Genomic DNA, 18,256 nt, shown 5'->3' on the forward strand with positions numbered 1-18,256 from the left:
GAAGTGGTTATTTTCACCTATAAAAAAGAAATCTTGGTGAACATCTAATATATTTTGGTTTTTGAATTAAATATCCAATCCCAAATTACATAGAGGAAGCAACTTTGTTAGGCAATTAATATTTTCCCTGAAATTGCCAGTTATTATGGCACATACATGTTTACCATTGAAGCTTTTCTCATGCAGGGTTGAACAGGGTAATATCTGTCCCATTATCCCATTGTCTTTATAAAATATATGCAGCCTGCTACCTAGGAAACTTGAGTGTAGGAGGAGCTGTTCTGAGAGATTGCACATGGCTCCCGTTACCAAGGAAACTCAGGCCTTTTCTTCCTGTAAATGTGCAGAGCAGTTTCCCTATTAGGAATTGGGTTAATGGTGTTCTCAAAGGAAAAGCTGAGTGAGGAAGGTAGTAAGTTCTTGTCACACATTTAAACTGAATTGTAAACGCTGCATAAGTCACAATGCAATTTTTTTCAGTAATAAAAGTAAAAACTAGGATATTGTCACTTTTTTTTACATAATTAAAATAGCAGGAAATGAAAAATCATGATTTTAAAAAAGAATATTATGGGATGACAGAAGAAATAAATTTTCTGAAAATAAATGACAGTCTGACAATATATATGGGTCTAAATCCATATGTTTTGAATGTGTACTTTTGAATAATTTACATAAAATTTTTCCCTTAATATTTTCATACCTACCAATTCTAATTAATTCTTTAAATTTTGCCCTCTTTCTTTATATTATTCTATTACTATTGTGTCCCAAATCACTAATTGCATATTCTAACATTTTATTTATTTGTCTTTCTGGTATAATTAAAATACACCTAAATATAAATTCTCAAATATGTATTATACATGTTACTTTAGCATGGTTTAATACCACATATCATTTAGTGTTTCACTTATCAACCATATGAAATGTTAGCTACAATCTCTGGTAATATCTTCAAAAGACCTTTTAAGAATCACGAACTATGGATGGAAAAATATTTGGGGCTGGGGTTTTAACTCCATGGCACAACACTTGCCTGAGTTCCTGGGTTCTATCTATAGAACCATAAAAACAGGTGAGGGGAGGGGAATGTTTGCATGCAAGAAGGCCTTTACTTGGAAACTTTAGCCCTCTTCTCTGTGGTAAAAAGGTTTCCAACTTAAATGTAGACAGTTATCTGTAAGCATTTTGTTGCAAAAAGAAGTGGAAAGTGTTAAGACTGATACTCTTGGGAAGTGAGGAAGAATTATAATTCAGTGACTATGCTATTGAGCAATGCAGGTGGTTCAAGCATGCAACCTTATGCATCACTGAAGGAATGTGTTGTTAACAGCCTGTTTTAGAGTGCAATTTGGAAAAATGTCTTAAATGCCTTAAAATATCATTAACTTTCATTGGATCCAGCAATATAATTTTAAACATTTTTCTAAAATAAACTACATGTATAATAAAGCTAATAATCCCACTTTGTCAAAAATAGCCTACATTCCAAGATTCAGTCATTGATTAAGTCATGGGAAATGCGTAGGATACAATACTGCGATGATATACAGCCATTAAAGCTAATCATAGTGAGGAAAAATACGTAATCAAATGGAAAATGTTCACTATAAAATGAGAATTGAAAAAAACCTCATACCAAAGATATGAAAAATAGAAGAAAATGCTGAAAACTATGTACACTAAAGTATTAAGAATAGATGCCATTGTGTTACATTTTCTTGCTCTTCTTTAATTCTTCCAAATTGTTTGTATTGAATGTTTATTACATTTAGAAAATATTCCAAAGTGTTTTAAAGACTGAAGTTTAAGTGACATTGAGGTACTTATTATACAATCCAAATGAAGAAAAGTAAATTTACAAAATAGTTTCCAAAGTCACGATGACAGCCCCATTGTGGGCTCGTTCTTGACATTGCTTCAGCGGTCTAACCTCAGCCCTTGCCCAGAGATGAACAGGACCATCTTCAGGAGGAGGACGCAGCTCTTAATTCCTCCTGTAAAGCTGTGAGCAGAAGCAGCTACAGGGAGCTGCAAAGATGGAGGTGATGGAAGTATAGAACACAGAATTTAAGTCCAAGTACCAACCAAACTTTCTAAAGCTTTCACTTGAGAACAAGGTGTTACTGAATGAGCAACACTCAAAGATTGTTACTTACATGTTTCTGTAAAAGGGATAACTGAATGGAAAATTCAAACAATAGGAAGGCAGTTTTGTGCCTAAGAACAAAGGGGCAGGGGTGCTGTTCGATGATTTATTCTGATTTAATAGGTTATTTTACATTTATATGATTTACATATAAATAAATGCATTTAACTAAGATCTGACTACCTAAAGTATTTTCCTAATAAAATAGCACCAAAAAATGAGATTCGTGATTCAGCGGAGTTTGAAACGTAGAGTGTTTACAGGGCTAACTGATATATAATCTCTGAACATAGATCAGATGATTTTCCACAAATGCTGCCTTTATAAGTGATATATGAATTTTGTGTTTATAAGATACGTCCTCACCAAATATGCTGGCAAATATTCTTGACTAGAAACATCACATTATTAAACACTAGCTGGTAATCTATTGACTGGAAACCCAAAGGAAATATTCTTTCAGAGATACCTTCTATGGTTTATATGACACAAAATGTCAAATATTTGTTTTTGAAGTCTACAGAATTAAACACTAGCATATAATTATTTAAAAATCAATAATCTCAAATTCAAATGTGCAGTCCAGTGATTCTGAAAACAGTAGCAAAACACTACATCATTGTATTTCAGAGGTTCCAAACAAGCAATTTGGTTAGCACAATATTTACTGTAAGATACTATGGATATCATCCTCCCCAAAATACTTCTCTAATAGAAAACATTCAGGAAGGAACACATGAAAGAACAGCATTAGGAAAAAATCAGCAATAACTTGCTGATAGGAGAAACAAAGAAAGGAGAGTTTAATTCAGTTTGACAGATAGAGGCACCTCAACAAATCTCATTAGCTCTGGAAGAAGTATGTTTTCTGTATAAAGCAGGAGGACCCAGCTTCAGGCTAACTACTACTCCCAGCCTGGCAATAGGTTGTCACACACTCTTGCTCTGAAACCAATGACAAAGCTTGGGCAACCCTCATGCAAGTTTCTGATAAATCAATTGTAAGTATGGAAGAATAACTAGCGCTACCAACAGGCTCTCTGGAAGAGAAAAATGCTCTATAGCAGTCCTCCAAGCAATCTCAGTTCTCCCACCACAGCCAGGATGACACTGAGTACATCTGCATGTAGAAAGGAGGGAATGTGCTCACTTGACTCTTTGCAGGTAGCGTTCAGAGTTGATTCCATCCCACTACTGAGAGTCATTTGTCCTCAGAGCTCTTCATTAAGGCATTAGTGATAAAATTAAAAAAATATGTAGGAAAAACAAAACTAAAAATTAAAAATAGAAAACCCACAGGGTAAAGTCAATTCCCAGATGAATAACCTCACAGATTCTTACCCAAAGAGAAGTTGAAAGTCTTTACCCAAATAGGAACTAATAAGTTTAGTAGACCTTAGTGTTCTCAAGTGTCAGTAACCTACTCGTACATGCCACAATAACAGAAATGAATCACCAACAATACAAAATTGTATCATAGGTGAACCACCAATGTCTGCAAGCCATTTGAGGAATATGATAACTTTAAAATGTGCAACACTGAGTGAGAAAAAGGAGAGAAATGAATAAAGCAGCTCTAGGAGCGATATCTCCAATTCTTTTTCGGGTTGTTTAGTTAGAAAATACCCCAAATACCACAGCAGGGACAGTACAGTCTGCCTCGTGTGTATTTTAGACTACAACTTTGCTTAAGGTACTTGTATGATAGAGTTCCATCCATGTGTATGTCCATTCTCTTTTCAACTGAACAATCCAATGAGCTTTCCTTATGATAGGAAAAGTTATACAAAATAATAGGAATTCTCTGGCACAGTTATAAAGGACTCTAAAGAGGACATAGTTTGACTTCCCAGGCCTCCTCTGCCTACTGCTCATCTCGGTGGACTCTTACCCACAGTCAGAATGTCTGCAGTGCTCCTGCAGTTTCTAGTGCTGCCACTGACAGTATTTGGAGAAGTCAGCAGACACAAAATCAAGTAGATGAGATTGTGGACCTATGAGAGTAAACGTGGACAAGGTGTTAGAAAGAGACCAGAAGCTTTCTGAGCTAGATGACCGTGCAGATGCATCGCAGGCAGGAGCTTCTCAATTTCAGACAAGTGCTGCCAAGTTGAAGAGAAAATATTGAAAGATGTGGTCAAGAGGGATCAGAGTTCTGATCATTATCATCATCATCATCATATGAAGCATCTCTTAATGAACAGCCAGGGAAACTCGAGCCTGCTGTCCAGGAAACCTCTTGGAGACTTTCAACTTTCGATTTAGAACCTGCTATATTTATTATCCAACTTACCTACTATTATTTCCAAAATGATTTTTTTTTTTTGTTAGTTCATGTAAAGTTTGTTTTCTAGGCTGTGTGCCCTTGTTTTTTAATGTGCACTCCAGAGGGCCAGCCTGCCCACGCTTGCATAGTGCCTTCACAGATCTTCCTATGGGCAATAGGGGACATCTGGACTCCAGAGGGTTATAAATTAGACTTAATGTTGTCACCCATTCATTGCCATTGACTCCAGTTAAGGGAATCTATTGCAAGTTCACCATGCTGGGCATTTGACATTATGTTCAGAGTCACATTTTAAACTGGGTAATCAGATTTCCAACTTGTGCCTTTCAGGAAGAACACTACTGCCTAATACTGATCTGTGACAATAACAGGCTGTGCCTTATTTTGATACTTTCCTGGTTCTCTGTAAGCCCTCTTCTTTCTGTAAGTACTGACTCTTGCTGTATTTAAACTAAGATGCTGGTAAAGAACTTTTGCTCTTTTGTTAGATATGAAGATGTTTACTTTCTTGTTATTGTTATATATCACTTGCGAAAATATTCAGCAGAAATAACCCCTTTAAAAAGTTTTTATAGAACTATGAACATGACCAAAGTTCCCAGTTCGCTAAAAAGTTAAAATGAATAAATTGTCCTTAAGTCTGTCCCTTACAGATAAATTCAGAAAAGTGCCGAATGGGACTCAAGGTGCCCTTCAAAAGGCAAATGGTCATGTTTTGTGTGAACCTTCTATATTCTGAGAGATCTGCCATGCCTCTGAAATGCTGTGGAAGATGTCCATTCCTTCTGATTTGGTCTTTATCACTGGGGTCGAAGTTGGAGCTAGACTCTCATCATTCGACCTCATCCCTACAGACCGGATTTTTCTAGCATTTTGAAGACCGTCAGCTATGGGCTCCAGGGTCTTTCTAACAATTACTTAAGAAACAGTTTTGTGACCCTTAAGTAAGACTATCTGTGAAGTCAATCATTACCTAGTCAGGTCCTTAGAGGTAATAGTTTTTTGAAGTTTCTTTCCTATTTTTATTTGTATTTGCTTCCTAAACCAGTCTTGTAGATTATGCTTGTGGTGAGGCATTAGTCAGGGGTGGGTGACTCTTCACAGAGGATAGCTGACCAAGATGTCTGCTTTCTTCAGTGCCAAACTGTCTGCACAGGATGCTGCTGTGGAAATAGTTAGTCTCCTCTGAGAGACTTTTGTTATGTACATGAGACTTTTAACATCAGGATATGTGACTGAAGCCACGTAAGGTGGGAATTCCGCTGTGAATGAAAGCAGGGAAGGAGGCACTGAAAGAAAAACACATGAGCTTTATCGTCCCGTGGCCCATTGTTACTAGAATGTTCTAAAATGCTTATTCACACGCTAGTATGACTTAAAAGCAGCAATAGCTGAGCTGCACCAGGAAATGGTTTCGTTTCTTTAATATCTGGTTCCCTGATATCACTGAGATGATTTAATATTGGAGACATGCCTTGCAGCATGCCCAGCTGTGAAAGAGCAGCTGTTGGCTTGGAGACATCAGCACACCTCCCCACGGGAGACCGGACCGGGTCTCTGAATCCTTGATGCTGGCCCCTTGGCCTCGATACTCGGTCCCATGTAACCCACTGACTCCTGCATTGATCCAGGAATACCTTCCTTGTATCCATGCATTTAGCTGGGAACTCACCTGCGATGATGACCTGAATAAAGTGTTTATAAACATGAAAAAAAAGAGGATGTAGTTTAATGCTGCTATAATTCAAAGGTATACTCTCCAAAATCTAGGTGTGGCCAGTGTGGTAGTATTAAAAGGAGGACTCTTTAAGAGGTGATTAGACCATGGTGGCTTCTTTCTCATGAATGGGACAAAAGCTCCTCTAAAAGGGGTTCCATGCTGCGTTTTACTGGCTTGTCCTTACCTTCTGCCATGTGAGGACCCAGCATCCCTCCCCTTGGCGAATGCAGCCACAAGGTACCATCTTGAAAGCAGAGCTTATTCCTCATCAGACAACCAAACTTGCCATGTCCTTGATCTTGAACTTCCCAGACTCCAGAGCTATGAGAAAATAAATTTGTTTTGTCTAAATTACCCACTCTCCGGCATTTTATTATAGCAGCAGAAAAAGACCCAAATAAATGCAGGATATACGAATCCCACAACAAAATTTAACATATATCAGAAAAAAACTGGGACATCCTGATATGATGTAAGTAGCAAGAAATGCTTTTAAGCAATCATAAAATTTTAGATTTTGTGCTAATCACAAAATTTAAAATTTTGTGCTAAGATGTTTCCAGAAATTATTCAGCCAAGGCACTATTGATGTTTTTGATCAGATAATTCTTTATGGCAGAGGTCTGTCCTATCCATTTTGTGATGTTCATCAGCATTCAAGCCCTCTATCTACAAGATCTCCATAGCATCCCACTGCCCATAATATCTGAAAATTTAAAATGTCTCCTAACATTGGCAAGAATCTTCTAAATGGCAAAATAATCCCTGCTTGAGAACCACTCACTTTTATCTAATGGAAATGATTTTTGTCTGTTTTTATTTTGTTACAAGAATTGCTTTTATAAGAACATAAGAGGCTAGTAACCATTTAATTTGTAAAGATTTCTCTAAAATTTTTGTTGTGAATTTTGTCTGGAATCAACATGATAATGAATTAATGTTTACCTAGCATTTTATGTTGTGTTAAGCACTATAACAAGTTCTATAATTTATGTTTCCTCAGTATCCATTTTGAATACAGATCTGTATTTAATATTTTTTCATACCAAAAGTAGGACTTGGTCATTCTTGTAATAATTTCCAGTTCTCTACCTCCTCCCAGTTCCTCACGGCTGGGAGGTCCAGCAATGTTGGTCCAGCTCCTGAGGTACCACCCCTGGTGACCTCCTGTCTATGGGACAACTGGGTCCAACCTACTTGACTTGGCCCACTGACTCTTACACCACACATTGACTGCCTGGACACACTTCAGTGACCACCTCTCTGTCACAACTTGAGTCTAGGTCTTATTCCCACTCTCTGCAAATGCACCAATTCGAATTCCCAGAGGGGAAATTGCTTGGGTAATTTCCTGCACCCCAGTCAAGGTTTCTCTCTCTCTCTCTCTCTCTCGATGCTCCCTCCTCCCCACTGACTCTGCCAGGTCTGCTGTTTTCTTCTCTCTGGATCTGTAAGTAATACACTGTTTCTGTTATGTGATGTGTTTTATAGAGTTGCCTTCTCAAAGTCTCACCTGGTCAATGCAATCAAACCTAACTTATGTCCTGGTCAGGGCTCTCCTAGTGAACAATTACCTATGTAGGAATAAAAAGGTTGGAAAAGAGCCAGGAAGGTATCTGCCTGTATAAACAAGTTTGCTGTGAGAGGGACACCTGGTCATTGTCAGACACTTAGGCATTAGTCTGTCCACTAGCATAAAAAGTTTCCCATGAAAGGCACAATATAGACCTGCATGACCAATCACCTGGAGCCCTGTAATGCCCCGGCCCGCAGGACATCAACGGGTACTTGGAGGGGGGTGCTGGGATTGAAAGAGACAAGAGACACGAGAAATGGAGACAAGACAAAAGCCTGATCAAGTCTCGTTTATTACAGGAATAAACACAGTTAATATAAAGTACAGAAACCAATCAGAGTAAAGCACGCGAAGGCAAGACTAGTCTCGCGCCAGAACTCCAATAAGGAAGTGTAATTGTCCAATCATGAAGCACCATGCAATCTAGTGTGATGCACCTGGTATAGTCTGACAGGTGTGTAAACAGGTAATGGCACGCCCCACCAACATCTGGCAGGCGCCATCTTAGCTCAGCATGAGGTGAGGCAGGGGGCGTGACCATGAGTCAAAGCGCCTGACCATGAGCCAAGGCGTGTGACCATGAGCCAAGGCGCGTGACCTTGAGGCAAGGCAGGGCGCGTGACCTGCCGGCTCCAGACACTGTAAGGTCAGAGACAGAGTTCATAACAACTATCTCAAGACCAAATTTAAAATAAAATACAACAGGTACTATTGTAAACACTTTGCATAGATCAATCATTTAATCCTCATGATAAACCCGTGGAGGCGTTGAGAAACTAACTTATCCACATCACATAGTTAATAATGGTAGTGCAGAACACATGCATTGTGCTTTCAGGGTTGTTACATTTACACAGTATCTATAAAGAACAGAGATCAATAGATCTCTGAAATCTATGCCTTCTCATTTAAAAAATTAGAATTGTTCAGTTACTGTGAGCCATGGTCATTGTTTACCTGAACTATAGCAACTTGAGTAGTCGGCTAGGTGGTCTCCCTTATTTTACCTCTCTTCTTCCCTCTCTAATCTCTTCTCCACAAACTAGTAAAGCAGTGCTTTTAAAAATAAGTCAAATTATGCCACTACTCATTCCCACTCAGAGCACAAGCCCAAGTCCCTGTTGTGATCATATGGTCCTAGGTAATCCAGAGTGCCAACCATATGTGTTCCTGAACTTCTGTCTTAATTTGTGCAGCTACCCAGTCTCCACGTTCATCCCTGGCCCTGCCTCTGTCTTGTCACTCACCACTGGTTCTGCCTGTAGGTGCCTTTCTCCCCAGACTCACAACTCACCTTTTTCAGGCTACAGTTCAAAAATCACCCTGGCAGGGACCCCACCCTGGCCATGACAAACAGCAGTATAGCAGCACATACTTCTCTTCATCTCCCTCTCCCTCTCACTCCTTCCCCTTGATTTATCATTTCCATAATACTTAGACCTATATGTAATAGTATATATTTATTTGTGTGTAGGCTTGCTTGTCAGGTCCACTCACAGAGTGTATGTCGCATGAGAGTAGACTGCTTTATCCCAGGTAAATAGACCAAAGTCATTATTCCACAAGTATTGTTGAATGGATAGAGTATGTAAGTAAGATCATAGTCTGAAATTTATAGAACTCATGTGAGATAATAAATACTAAGGGGACTGAAAAATTTGCAAAGGCCCTCACTTCCTTCAGGAATAGAATTGTTAATCAACATAATGGTGTAGCAATTTGGTATTTTTAATTTAGGCAGAAGATATTTAATTTTACTTAATTTAATTGCTCTCCTTGACATTCAACTAGGTGATTTAGAAATGTTAATTTTAATAGTAGATTTTACAGTTGGTCTAGTTACCCATGGATATTAATCTCCTGACCTCTGGGGACCTGATAGACTTCTTGCTCCTAAACACTCTATCACTTAAACATTTTCTAATCTTTCATTTCTGCAACAAATACTATGTACAATTTCAAATTGTAAAACAAGAGAGAGAGAGAAAATATGTTGGGTGAGATCATCAAGAATCAACAGTATTTCAAAAATTATTCATATCATGAATTTAAATAAAAACTTAATACCCTCAGTATAAAAGTAGTCCCTAAAGTTAAACAGATAATTGAATACAGATATATGTTAAACTTTTTATTAGGAATCTCAGTGTATTTGAAGTAAATGTAAAGATGTTGATTCTAACTAATAGGGGAAATCCACATTGTAACACGATAATTTTCACTTCTTGTCATATTGGCAGTAGTTTAAAAGTTAGTTGTTTGGGGTACTTATTGGGCAAAAGAATATTCTCTACCTGAAATGGAAATGAAAATTGGTACAATTTATTTAGAATAAAACTTGATGATATTTATTAAAATTGAAAACACATGTATATTTTGAGCCACTTGCTTATAATCCCTCAATGTCTGCATGAGTTTCTTAATTTGGGGAAACCCAGGACCACAGCTCCCACACAGGAGCTATAAAGAATAGAGGTTCATCTTCAAAGGCCTTGACAGCACAGTCAAGCCTCAGTGAGCTTGAAACTTGTGCCCAAGAAGAGCAGGGAGAGGTCATTCTGGAGGCAGTGATGGATTAAAAGTCCAGTACTATTATGGAGGTTGTTCTTTGTCATTGAATCCCGATGTCCATAACATTTTATGTTCAGAGTGGTAATGAGATGTGTATCACGTATGTGTCAAGAGATGCCTCTGGCTGAGTGGGACATTAGCTGTTCCTTGCCTTTCTTAGTTATCTTTCTATACTTGGTTACATTTGTATGTAATTCTAAAGGAGATCTGAACCACAGAGTAGTCTTATGATGAAGTACTTTTCTGCCACATTTGCTGAATTGTCTGCTATCATGGCTATCTCTAACTGTGGCTAGTGCAGTGCTCCTCCCTTTCAATGAGCAATCTTGCATCCCCTAATCTACTGCCCAGAAATGATTAAATACACAAAAGTCAAAGTGTTAGGAAGTTCAATGCTATCTTGGTTATAATCAAGACAATGTGAGACAACCTCCACAGGGGAACTGTGAAATCACTATAACTTTCTGATACAATGGAATGAAATACAGATATATTAGAAAGGAGTTCATTTGTATCTATATTATCTCTGATATGAAAATATATAAGGCAGAATGTACAATGATCTCATTTTATTAAAAAAAATCTACATGTGTGGACATGTTTATGACTGCTTAGAGAAAAAATTGTATGTGGTTATTTGTTTAGGATAAATATATAGAAAGATATTACTAATATACTATTTTATTAAAAGAAGCTATTCCTTTAACTACATACTGAGTTACTCTGATGATCTACTGTGCAATACGGATCCTACATCAGAAATAGAGGACTTACTCTCTCTGGCAGCTGCTAGAAGACCTGCAAGTTGACGATCCTTACCTGTCAATCTCCTCTGAAAATTGTCTCAATAGAAAAAAAATCTAATCTAAGATGTACTCCTTCCCTGAAGTAGTCCCTATTACTAAGTAATTAATAAACTCAGGAGCATAGATAATACTACATTTCCTATGGATTTCCCTGACACAGGAGTCTAGGACAATCATCAATTCTCAACTTTTTAGAAATATTTATAATATAAATTGTCCTGTTTTATTACTACAATAGAAGTGCCTTCATTTTCATTACTAAAATGTGTTGTTTTGTTTTATATTGCCTATAGACCTCCTAAATATTTATCATACAGCCTTCCAAATTATTTTATGAATAAATGAAACTAAGAAAAGTTGAGAAAATAGATTAATATTAAAAGATGTAACCACTATTAGAGAAAATTAGATTTTTCCACTTATAAATTTTTAAAAAATTTAAAAACCATAGGTTTATATGAGTAGATGACAAACAGATGTTTAATAATTTCTATCTATATTCCTTAGATATCTGTCTGCTGTTTGAAAGGTTAGTTAAAATTGATATTAGATTCATTTTTATTTTGATTAGCTCATATCACATGTATCTGCTTTATTTAGTTTTACAGTTATTAAAGTTTTATTCACTTAAAGAACTATAAAATATAAATTTCATGTGCTCCTGTATTAGCTTTTGTTACAGTAACAAATATTCCATATAATCAACTATAAAGATAAAAGGTTATTTTGATTCATAGGTTGGAGGATTCAGTTCAAAATCAGTTCATGCTGCTGCTTTGGGGTGAGCAGTGTGCAGTGCATCATGGAAGGATCACATGGTAGAGCAAATAGTTAACCTAGGACAGGGAGGGAGGAGAAAAGGGATAGAGGAAGGGACCAATGTCCATTTTAAGAGCATGTCTCAATGACAGAAAGACCTCCAATTAGGTACAAATTCAAAAATATGTACTACATCCCAATAACAACAAGATGCAAATTAAACCTTGAACATATAAACCTTTGGGAGACATTTAATATCCATAATACAATAAACAAAATTTATAAATACAAAAAGTAGATGGCATATATTTGATTTAATATGCTGCCAGTTTGGGAATTAGTATTATTCTGCTGCTCTGGTAGACACAATTATAAGACGGCAATACATCAATGGCTCGAGATATAGTTCAGGGTTAGGGTACTTCCATGAAAAGTGTGAGGCCCTTCAAAAAATCAACAGATTGCCCTCTGTAACACCCAACCAAAAAAAAAAAAAAAAAGTGCTTGAGGAATTGAGTTCCATCCTTCTGCCCCTTGGGTCATGTGAGGATAGGGCAATGAAATGCTTTGTCTTCAACTGGGGGACGTTAAGTCCTGCTAACATATTACCCAGTCCAAGGTATTTTGTTACAGCAGCGAGAAGGGACACACTCATCTGGGAATGCCTCCGTTTCTTCTCCCTTACCGGAGGACACTTTGGCAAGTTCTGGGATCCTTGCTTTCCACATTTTGTCCCTTATCGCTCTGAATGTAACAAGCCATTCTTTTTGGAAATCCAGAGCTTGTACTGAGACATCCCTGAGAGGACTGTGTGTGTAGAAATGATGGTGGGTGATGCCTTCCTCCCTCTTGAGCCCATGGGTGTTGAGAATGTCCTCTACGGTGTCTCAGGGAACAGGGCATTTGGTGAGAGTACCACAGTGGGAGGGAGGTGCCATCACTTTCTTTTGCAAGAAAAACCAATTGAATACCTTGAGAGTAGTGATGATAGGGTGTTTCAAAATCCAGACTTATTAGAAATATTTGACGTGAAATGGCAAGTCCTTTGGAGTACTGGGCACATTTTAATTTGTAAAGTGTTTCAATAACCCACAGAAGGAAAAAACAAGGATCTGCAGTCCTTTGTAATTCCTTCTTTTTCTGGTGATGGAAAGCCTTGTGGAGGCCCAGAAGGGAGCTGACCACTGGGGGTCATGGCCAGGCATGACTCTGCCGTTTCTTGCTCTGACCTCACAAGCAGCCATTGTGAGGCAGTGTGAAAGGGCAGGTATATAAGAGGGTGGGCTGCAGCTGGGCTTTTGTCCACAAGTACAGGAAGCTCTTGGTGGTGACCTGTCGGACTCCCAGCTAGTTAGTGCGTTTGGTGGTTGGCGGTTGGCGGTTGGTGACTGTGGTCTTGGGATATTGGTTCTTTGATTTGGGTTTGTTGTTTTGTCTGGTTTTGGTTTCTGATTCGGGTTTGTTGTTTTGGCTTGTTATTTTTTTTTAAGCTAGCATCCTTAGGTGGTGTTCCTGCTTAGGATGTTTAGCCAGAGTAGTGAGAGTGAGAGTAGGTCAGCCTCACGGCCGGGGCCCAGCCCCTGGCGTGAGTGCGCCTTCACGGACCACTACGAGTTCGTGAGGGCCATTGGGCGTGGCTCCTATGGCCAGGTGGCCCTGGCCCGCCATCGGCCCACCGGGGCAGAGGTGGCAGTGAAAGTCCAGGAAGTGGTGCCGGACAACATCCCGGTCCTCTCCGAGCCCAGCGTGCTGATGAGCCTGGAGCACCCCGGTGTGGCCCAGCTCTTTCAGGTCATTGGCACCGAGAAGCACATCTACATGGTGATGGAGCACGCAGGTGGGGGAGAGCTGCTGATGCGCGTGGCCTGTGGCATGCAGGAGGAGGAGGCGCGCAGGGTCTTCAGGCAGATAGTGTGTGCCGTGGGCTACTGCCACGACAGGGGCATCGTGCACCGGGACCTGAAGCCAGAGAACATCTTGCTGGACGCCAGAGGCCGCATCAAGCTCATCGACTTTGGCGCCGCCACCAGGTTCCGGGCCGGCCAGAAGGTGAGGAGGTTCTGGGGGACTGTCCCATACCTGGCCCCCGAAACCATCCTGCAGGAAGAGTACGAGGGCCCCCCGGTGGACGTCTGGAGCCTGGGGGTCATCCTCTACTTCATGTTGACACACACCCTGCCCTTTATGGCAGCCAGCTCCAGCCAGATACTCGAGCTCATCGTCCTGGCGTGGTACGACGTCCCTCAGTCTGTGCCCGTCAAAGCCCGGAGGCTCATCCGCCGCATGCTGACGGTGCAGCCCAAGAAGCGGCCCACGGCCAAGCAAATCTCCCAGCACCCGTGGCTGAAGCAGGGTGAGGACGACTCAGCCCCTCCGTGGAGGGAGGTAGTCCCCAGAAAACACCCAGACCCCGAAATCATGGCGCTCCTGCTGGACATGGGTTTGGATCCATACCAGACCTGGTTATCGCTGCTCCAGAGAAAGTTTGACGCGCCCATGGCCACCTACTTGATCGTCCAGCAACAGAAGAGGCAGGGGGTAGGGTGCGTGCTCCCCAGGAAGCCTGGGCCTCCCAGGTTTGTGCCTCGCCCACGGGTCACCCAGTTTTCTGCTTTCCCTGGCCTCCCGAGGAGGAGCAAGAGTGAGCCTGCTCCTCACCACTGGCCCTCACCCTGTGAGCCTCTGCTGCCCAAGGAGGACAAACAGCCCGCCCAGGAGGCCACCAGAAGGGCCAGCCTGCCCGCTATTCCTCTCGGCTGCCTGCCTGCAAAGGACCCCACTCCCAGCAGAGCCGCCCACTCTGACTCTGTGTCCTCCTTGCCCAAACGCTGGAGGATGCTACTCAGGCTGCTCGGAAGAGGCCACGGAAACTCCTCCCAAGATTCAGCCACAGACAACAGGAAGCGCTGGACTGGGAGGATGGCCACCTGTGTCCGAAGACTCTGCTGCTGCCTGCCACGTGCCACCAATGCGGTGGTTCCCATGGCAGAGAGAAGAGACTCCCTGGACCCATAGACAGCGTGGCCACCAGCAAGTGGACAGCTGAGCCACACGGAACCAGCGCTGGCCCAGCGTGAGTCCCCTCTGCCCCCACCTGCCAAAGACACCAGAGACCCTTCTGCCCGGGACACTTCACCTGCCCTGCCCCTCTCTCCGCTTCCTCCCATTCTTCGCAGTTGTTGCCAATAAATTTGTTTCAGATATACCGTATCATAACATTTCTGTTCCAACAGTTATAAGAATCAAAAAAGGGGGTGGGTTGAATCCAAGAATGAAGGGACCTCAGGTTGAGCGTCACCCATGCCTTGAGGCCTGGAACACTGTGTCACCGGTGTAGGTAGACTCCCCCAGCTGAGAGCACCTGGGGACTCACTCGCATCCATCTAGTGTAGAACAGTCCCTTACTTGGACCTGATGCACACAGACTTGCTCCCCTTGACCTGGGGCAGATAGAGTCACACTCGTTGAGCCAGTGTAGACATGAGCTTTAGCTGGTGACCCTGGTCAGGGGGAATCTGCCCTGAGGGGTGTGGGCGTGTGGGTGGCAAGGGTGGGAGAAATCCCAGGTGAGAAGGCATGGGAGGCCTCAGGGTGTTCTGTGGCATCATCTCCATGATGCTGTGCGTAGGGAGGGTATAGAAGGGACAGTGGGCGGGGCTGGCCTGCCTGCCGCCGTGGCTGGTGGCCTCCTTCCCACAACAATCACAGCTCATGACTGTTGCTAATGGTACTGGACAGGGAACACACAGGATTTCAGGAGTGCAGGTGTCCATCCACCTGTTGAATTCAATTTCACATGAAGACAAAGTGCACCGACGGGGACTTGCTCTCGCCTTTGGCTTCTATTAATGCGGTTTTGTCCATCCAAGTGGGCAGAAGAGAAAAGACATGGTCAGGGCGGTCAAAGAGGATGGCTTTGGACACCGTCCCTCTGACATCTCCTCAGGCCTGTCACCTGCAGGTCCTCTGACTGAAGTATCTTGCTCTTACCCTTTGTGGTCAGAAATGGATCCATCCCTTGTTACAGAGTGCATGTCACTGTGGTAAAGTTTTCAGTGTAGACATCTTTCACCTCCTTGGTTTGGTTCAATGCTACTTTATTGGAAGCTGTTGTGAAGCAGAGTGTTCATTTCCTCTGTAGCAGATTCATTATTGGAGTAAAGGAAATGGACTGCTTTATTTGTAGATCTTTCATCCTTCTTCCTTGGTAAATTTTCTTTCATCAGTTCTACAAGCCTTCTGGTGAGTTTTAGGGGGTTCTTTCACGTAGAGGATTATGTATTCCTCTTTGTATCCCTTTAAGTTCCTTCTCTTCCCTGATCCCCTATCCATGCCTTCAAGTTCTGTGTTGGGTAGTAGTGTGGGCAGTGTGGACAGGCTTTCTTTGTTCCTGCTTTACGGGAAATGCTTTCGGTTTTTCTCCACTGAGAATGATGTTGACCTTTGTTTCGTCATGTATAGGGTTGAAGATGTTGAGGGAAGTTCCTTCTCTCCTTCGTTTCCCTAAGTCTTATAAAAATGAATGAGTGCTGTCTTTGGCAAAGGCATTTCCTGCATCTGTCCATGGTATCCTCTGATTCTTGTCCAGAACTCTGTTCAGATGGTGAACTACACTGATTGATTAGCACATGTCTTCTACTGATATTTCCATTATTACTTTTGTGGATGACCTTGAGGTGTAACATTAGTTCGTCTGTTTGACACCTTGGTATTTTGCAAGTTTTTTACAAAAATGAGACCAGCCCCTTGGTAGAAAAGTTTATCTTAGAACTGCCTTCACACAGTCCCATAGATACGTATTCATTGTACTTTTGTCCCGATTTCTTTCTAGATTCTTTAAAAAATCTCTCTACTGATTTCTTTCTTCAAGTCTTTTCTCTTTTAAGTGTGTGGTGTTTAATGTCCTGTTGTAGGTGCTAGAATTGTTTTCGTGTGGATTTCTAATCGCAATCCATTCTTATCCACCAAATTCAAAGAGGTCCCTGTACGTATTTGTTTTGGCTAACATGTGCTTCATCCCATAACCTGTGGTATCTTTGTGAATATCCAACGTGCTGTGAGTAAAAAGCAAATTGTCCAGTCGATACGTGAAAAGTTTTATGAATACTTTTGAGGACCTTTCAATTAATAATCTGCTATTTTTTCTACTGAGATTTTAATCCAGTTTGTTGACTTAATTCTCATTTTCCAGAATTTCCTGTGGTTCCTTTTCAGAATCTTTACCTCTTCATTAAAAGCAATCAAATTTAAAAGAATTGCAAATATACTCGCTGTTTAGTGGACTTAAAGTAGAAAAGAGTGAGATGCCAAAAATATCCAAGAGCTGAGAAAGTAAGCGCACTTGCAGGTAATGTATGGGTCAAGGAAGTTTAAGAGGTGGAAGAAGTGAATGTTTATGGGGTCACTGGGCAAGAGGAATTTGCAGGACCATATAGGCGCTAAGGATACGCACTTCACCAACCAGCCAGGAGGTCCCATGTTTGCGTGGATGGCGTAGTGTTATCACATGACAAAATCCAACACCAGTGGATGAAAAGGCCCCATGTGGGGTGAGAGAGCGCTATGAGTTAAATTATATCCCCCAGATCATTTGCTGAAGTCCTAAACCCACCCTAGGTATATAAGTGGTTATTTGTTTTCTTGAAATGACTAGATTATGATGTAATTACTTAAGATGGGGTCATAAAGGAGTAGGTCAAGTTGGTGCTTCAGTATGACTTGTGTCCTTATAAGGGAAGCAGGATATGCTGCTGATTGTGTGGCCCTTTTGTCCTTGTGAGGAAAGCAGGATGGCCTGCTGGTTCAATGGGGTCCTCACAGGGAGAACGGGGCAGGCAGCTCATTCACTCCATCTTATGTCCAAGCATGCTTACCTTTTCTCCTAGTTGATTTTTGAAGTGAAATACTGGACTTCCCAACGCTGTCATCTCAGGAAAATTCTACATCTATTTCTGTGCAGTTCCCCAAACAATGCCCTTAACAGGAGCAAGAGAAACAAGTGTATTGTGAACATTTGGCAGCAGAACTTCACAAACATGGGAAATGCTGTTCTTGAACATCTCCAACCCCAACTCCCTCAGCTACTGACTACAAAATGGAGCACATATGCCTTGTGTGCGGAATCAAGGCAGAGGTGGCCTCTGAGGGCCTGTGTGCCTGAGCCTGGAGAACCAGCTTTTACACATACCTGGGGCCATCAGCGTCCCACAGTCTCTTGTCAAAGAAATATTCTCTGCTGAATCCGAAGTCCGTACTGGCAATGGTCTTGCAAATTCCTGAGATGCTGTCAGGTCTTGCTCTTGCTGTGTTTGTGCAAAGTTCCTGGCATCCCTTTAGGAACTCTATTCTCTTCAACAAGCACATCTTCCTGAGGCTCAGCTTCTAA

General features: G+C 41.4%; 1 protein-coding gene across 1 annotated transcript; it reads left to right on the top strand.

Moving 5' to 3' along the window:
• Window positions 1-13,392: 13,392 nt before the first annotated feature.
• Window positions 13,393-14,886, top strand: LOC306658998 (sperm motility kinase 2B-like; the record flags this gene model as incomplete). The annotated part of the gene is made up of 1 exon (XM_079136254.1): window positions 13,393-14,886. The coding sequence occupies one exon, from the start codon at window positions 13,393-13,395 to the stop codon at window positions 14,884-14,886; it is 1,494 nt and encodes a 497-aa protein (XP_078992380.1).
• Between the last annotated feature and the right edge of the window lie 3,370 nt (window positions 14,887-18,256).

The sequence above is a fragment of the Sciurus vulgaris genome, assembly GCF_902686455.1.
Source record: "Sciurus vulgaris genome assembly, chromosome: 4".
Classification (NCBI taxonomy): Eukaryota; Metazoa; Chordata; class Mammalia; order Rodentia; family Sciuridae; genus Sciurus; species Sciurus vulgaris.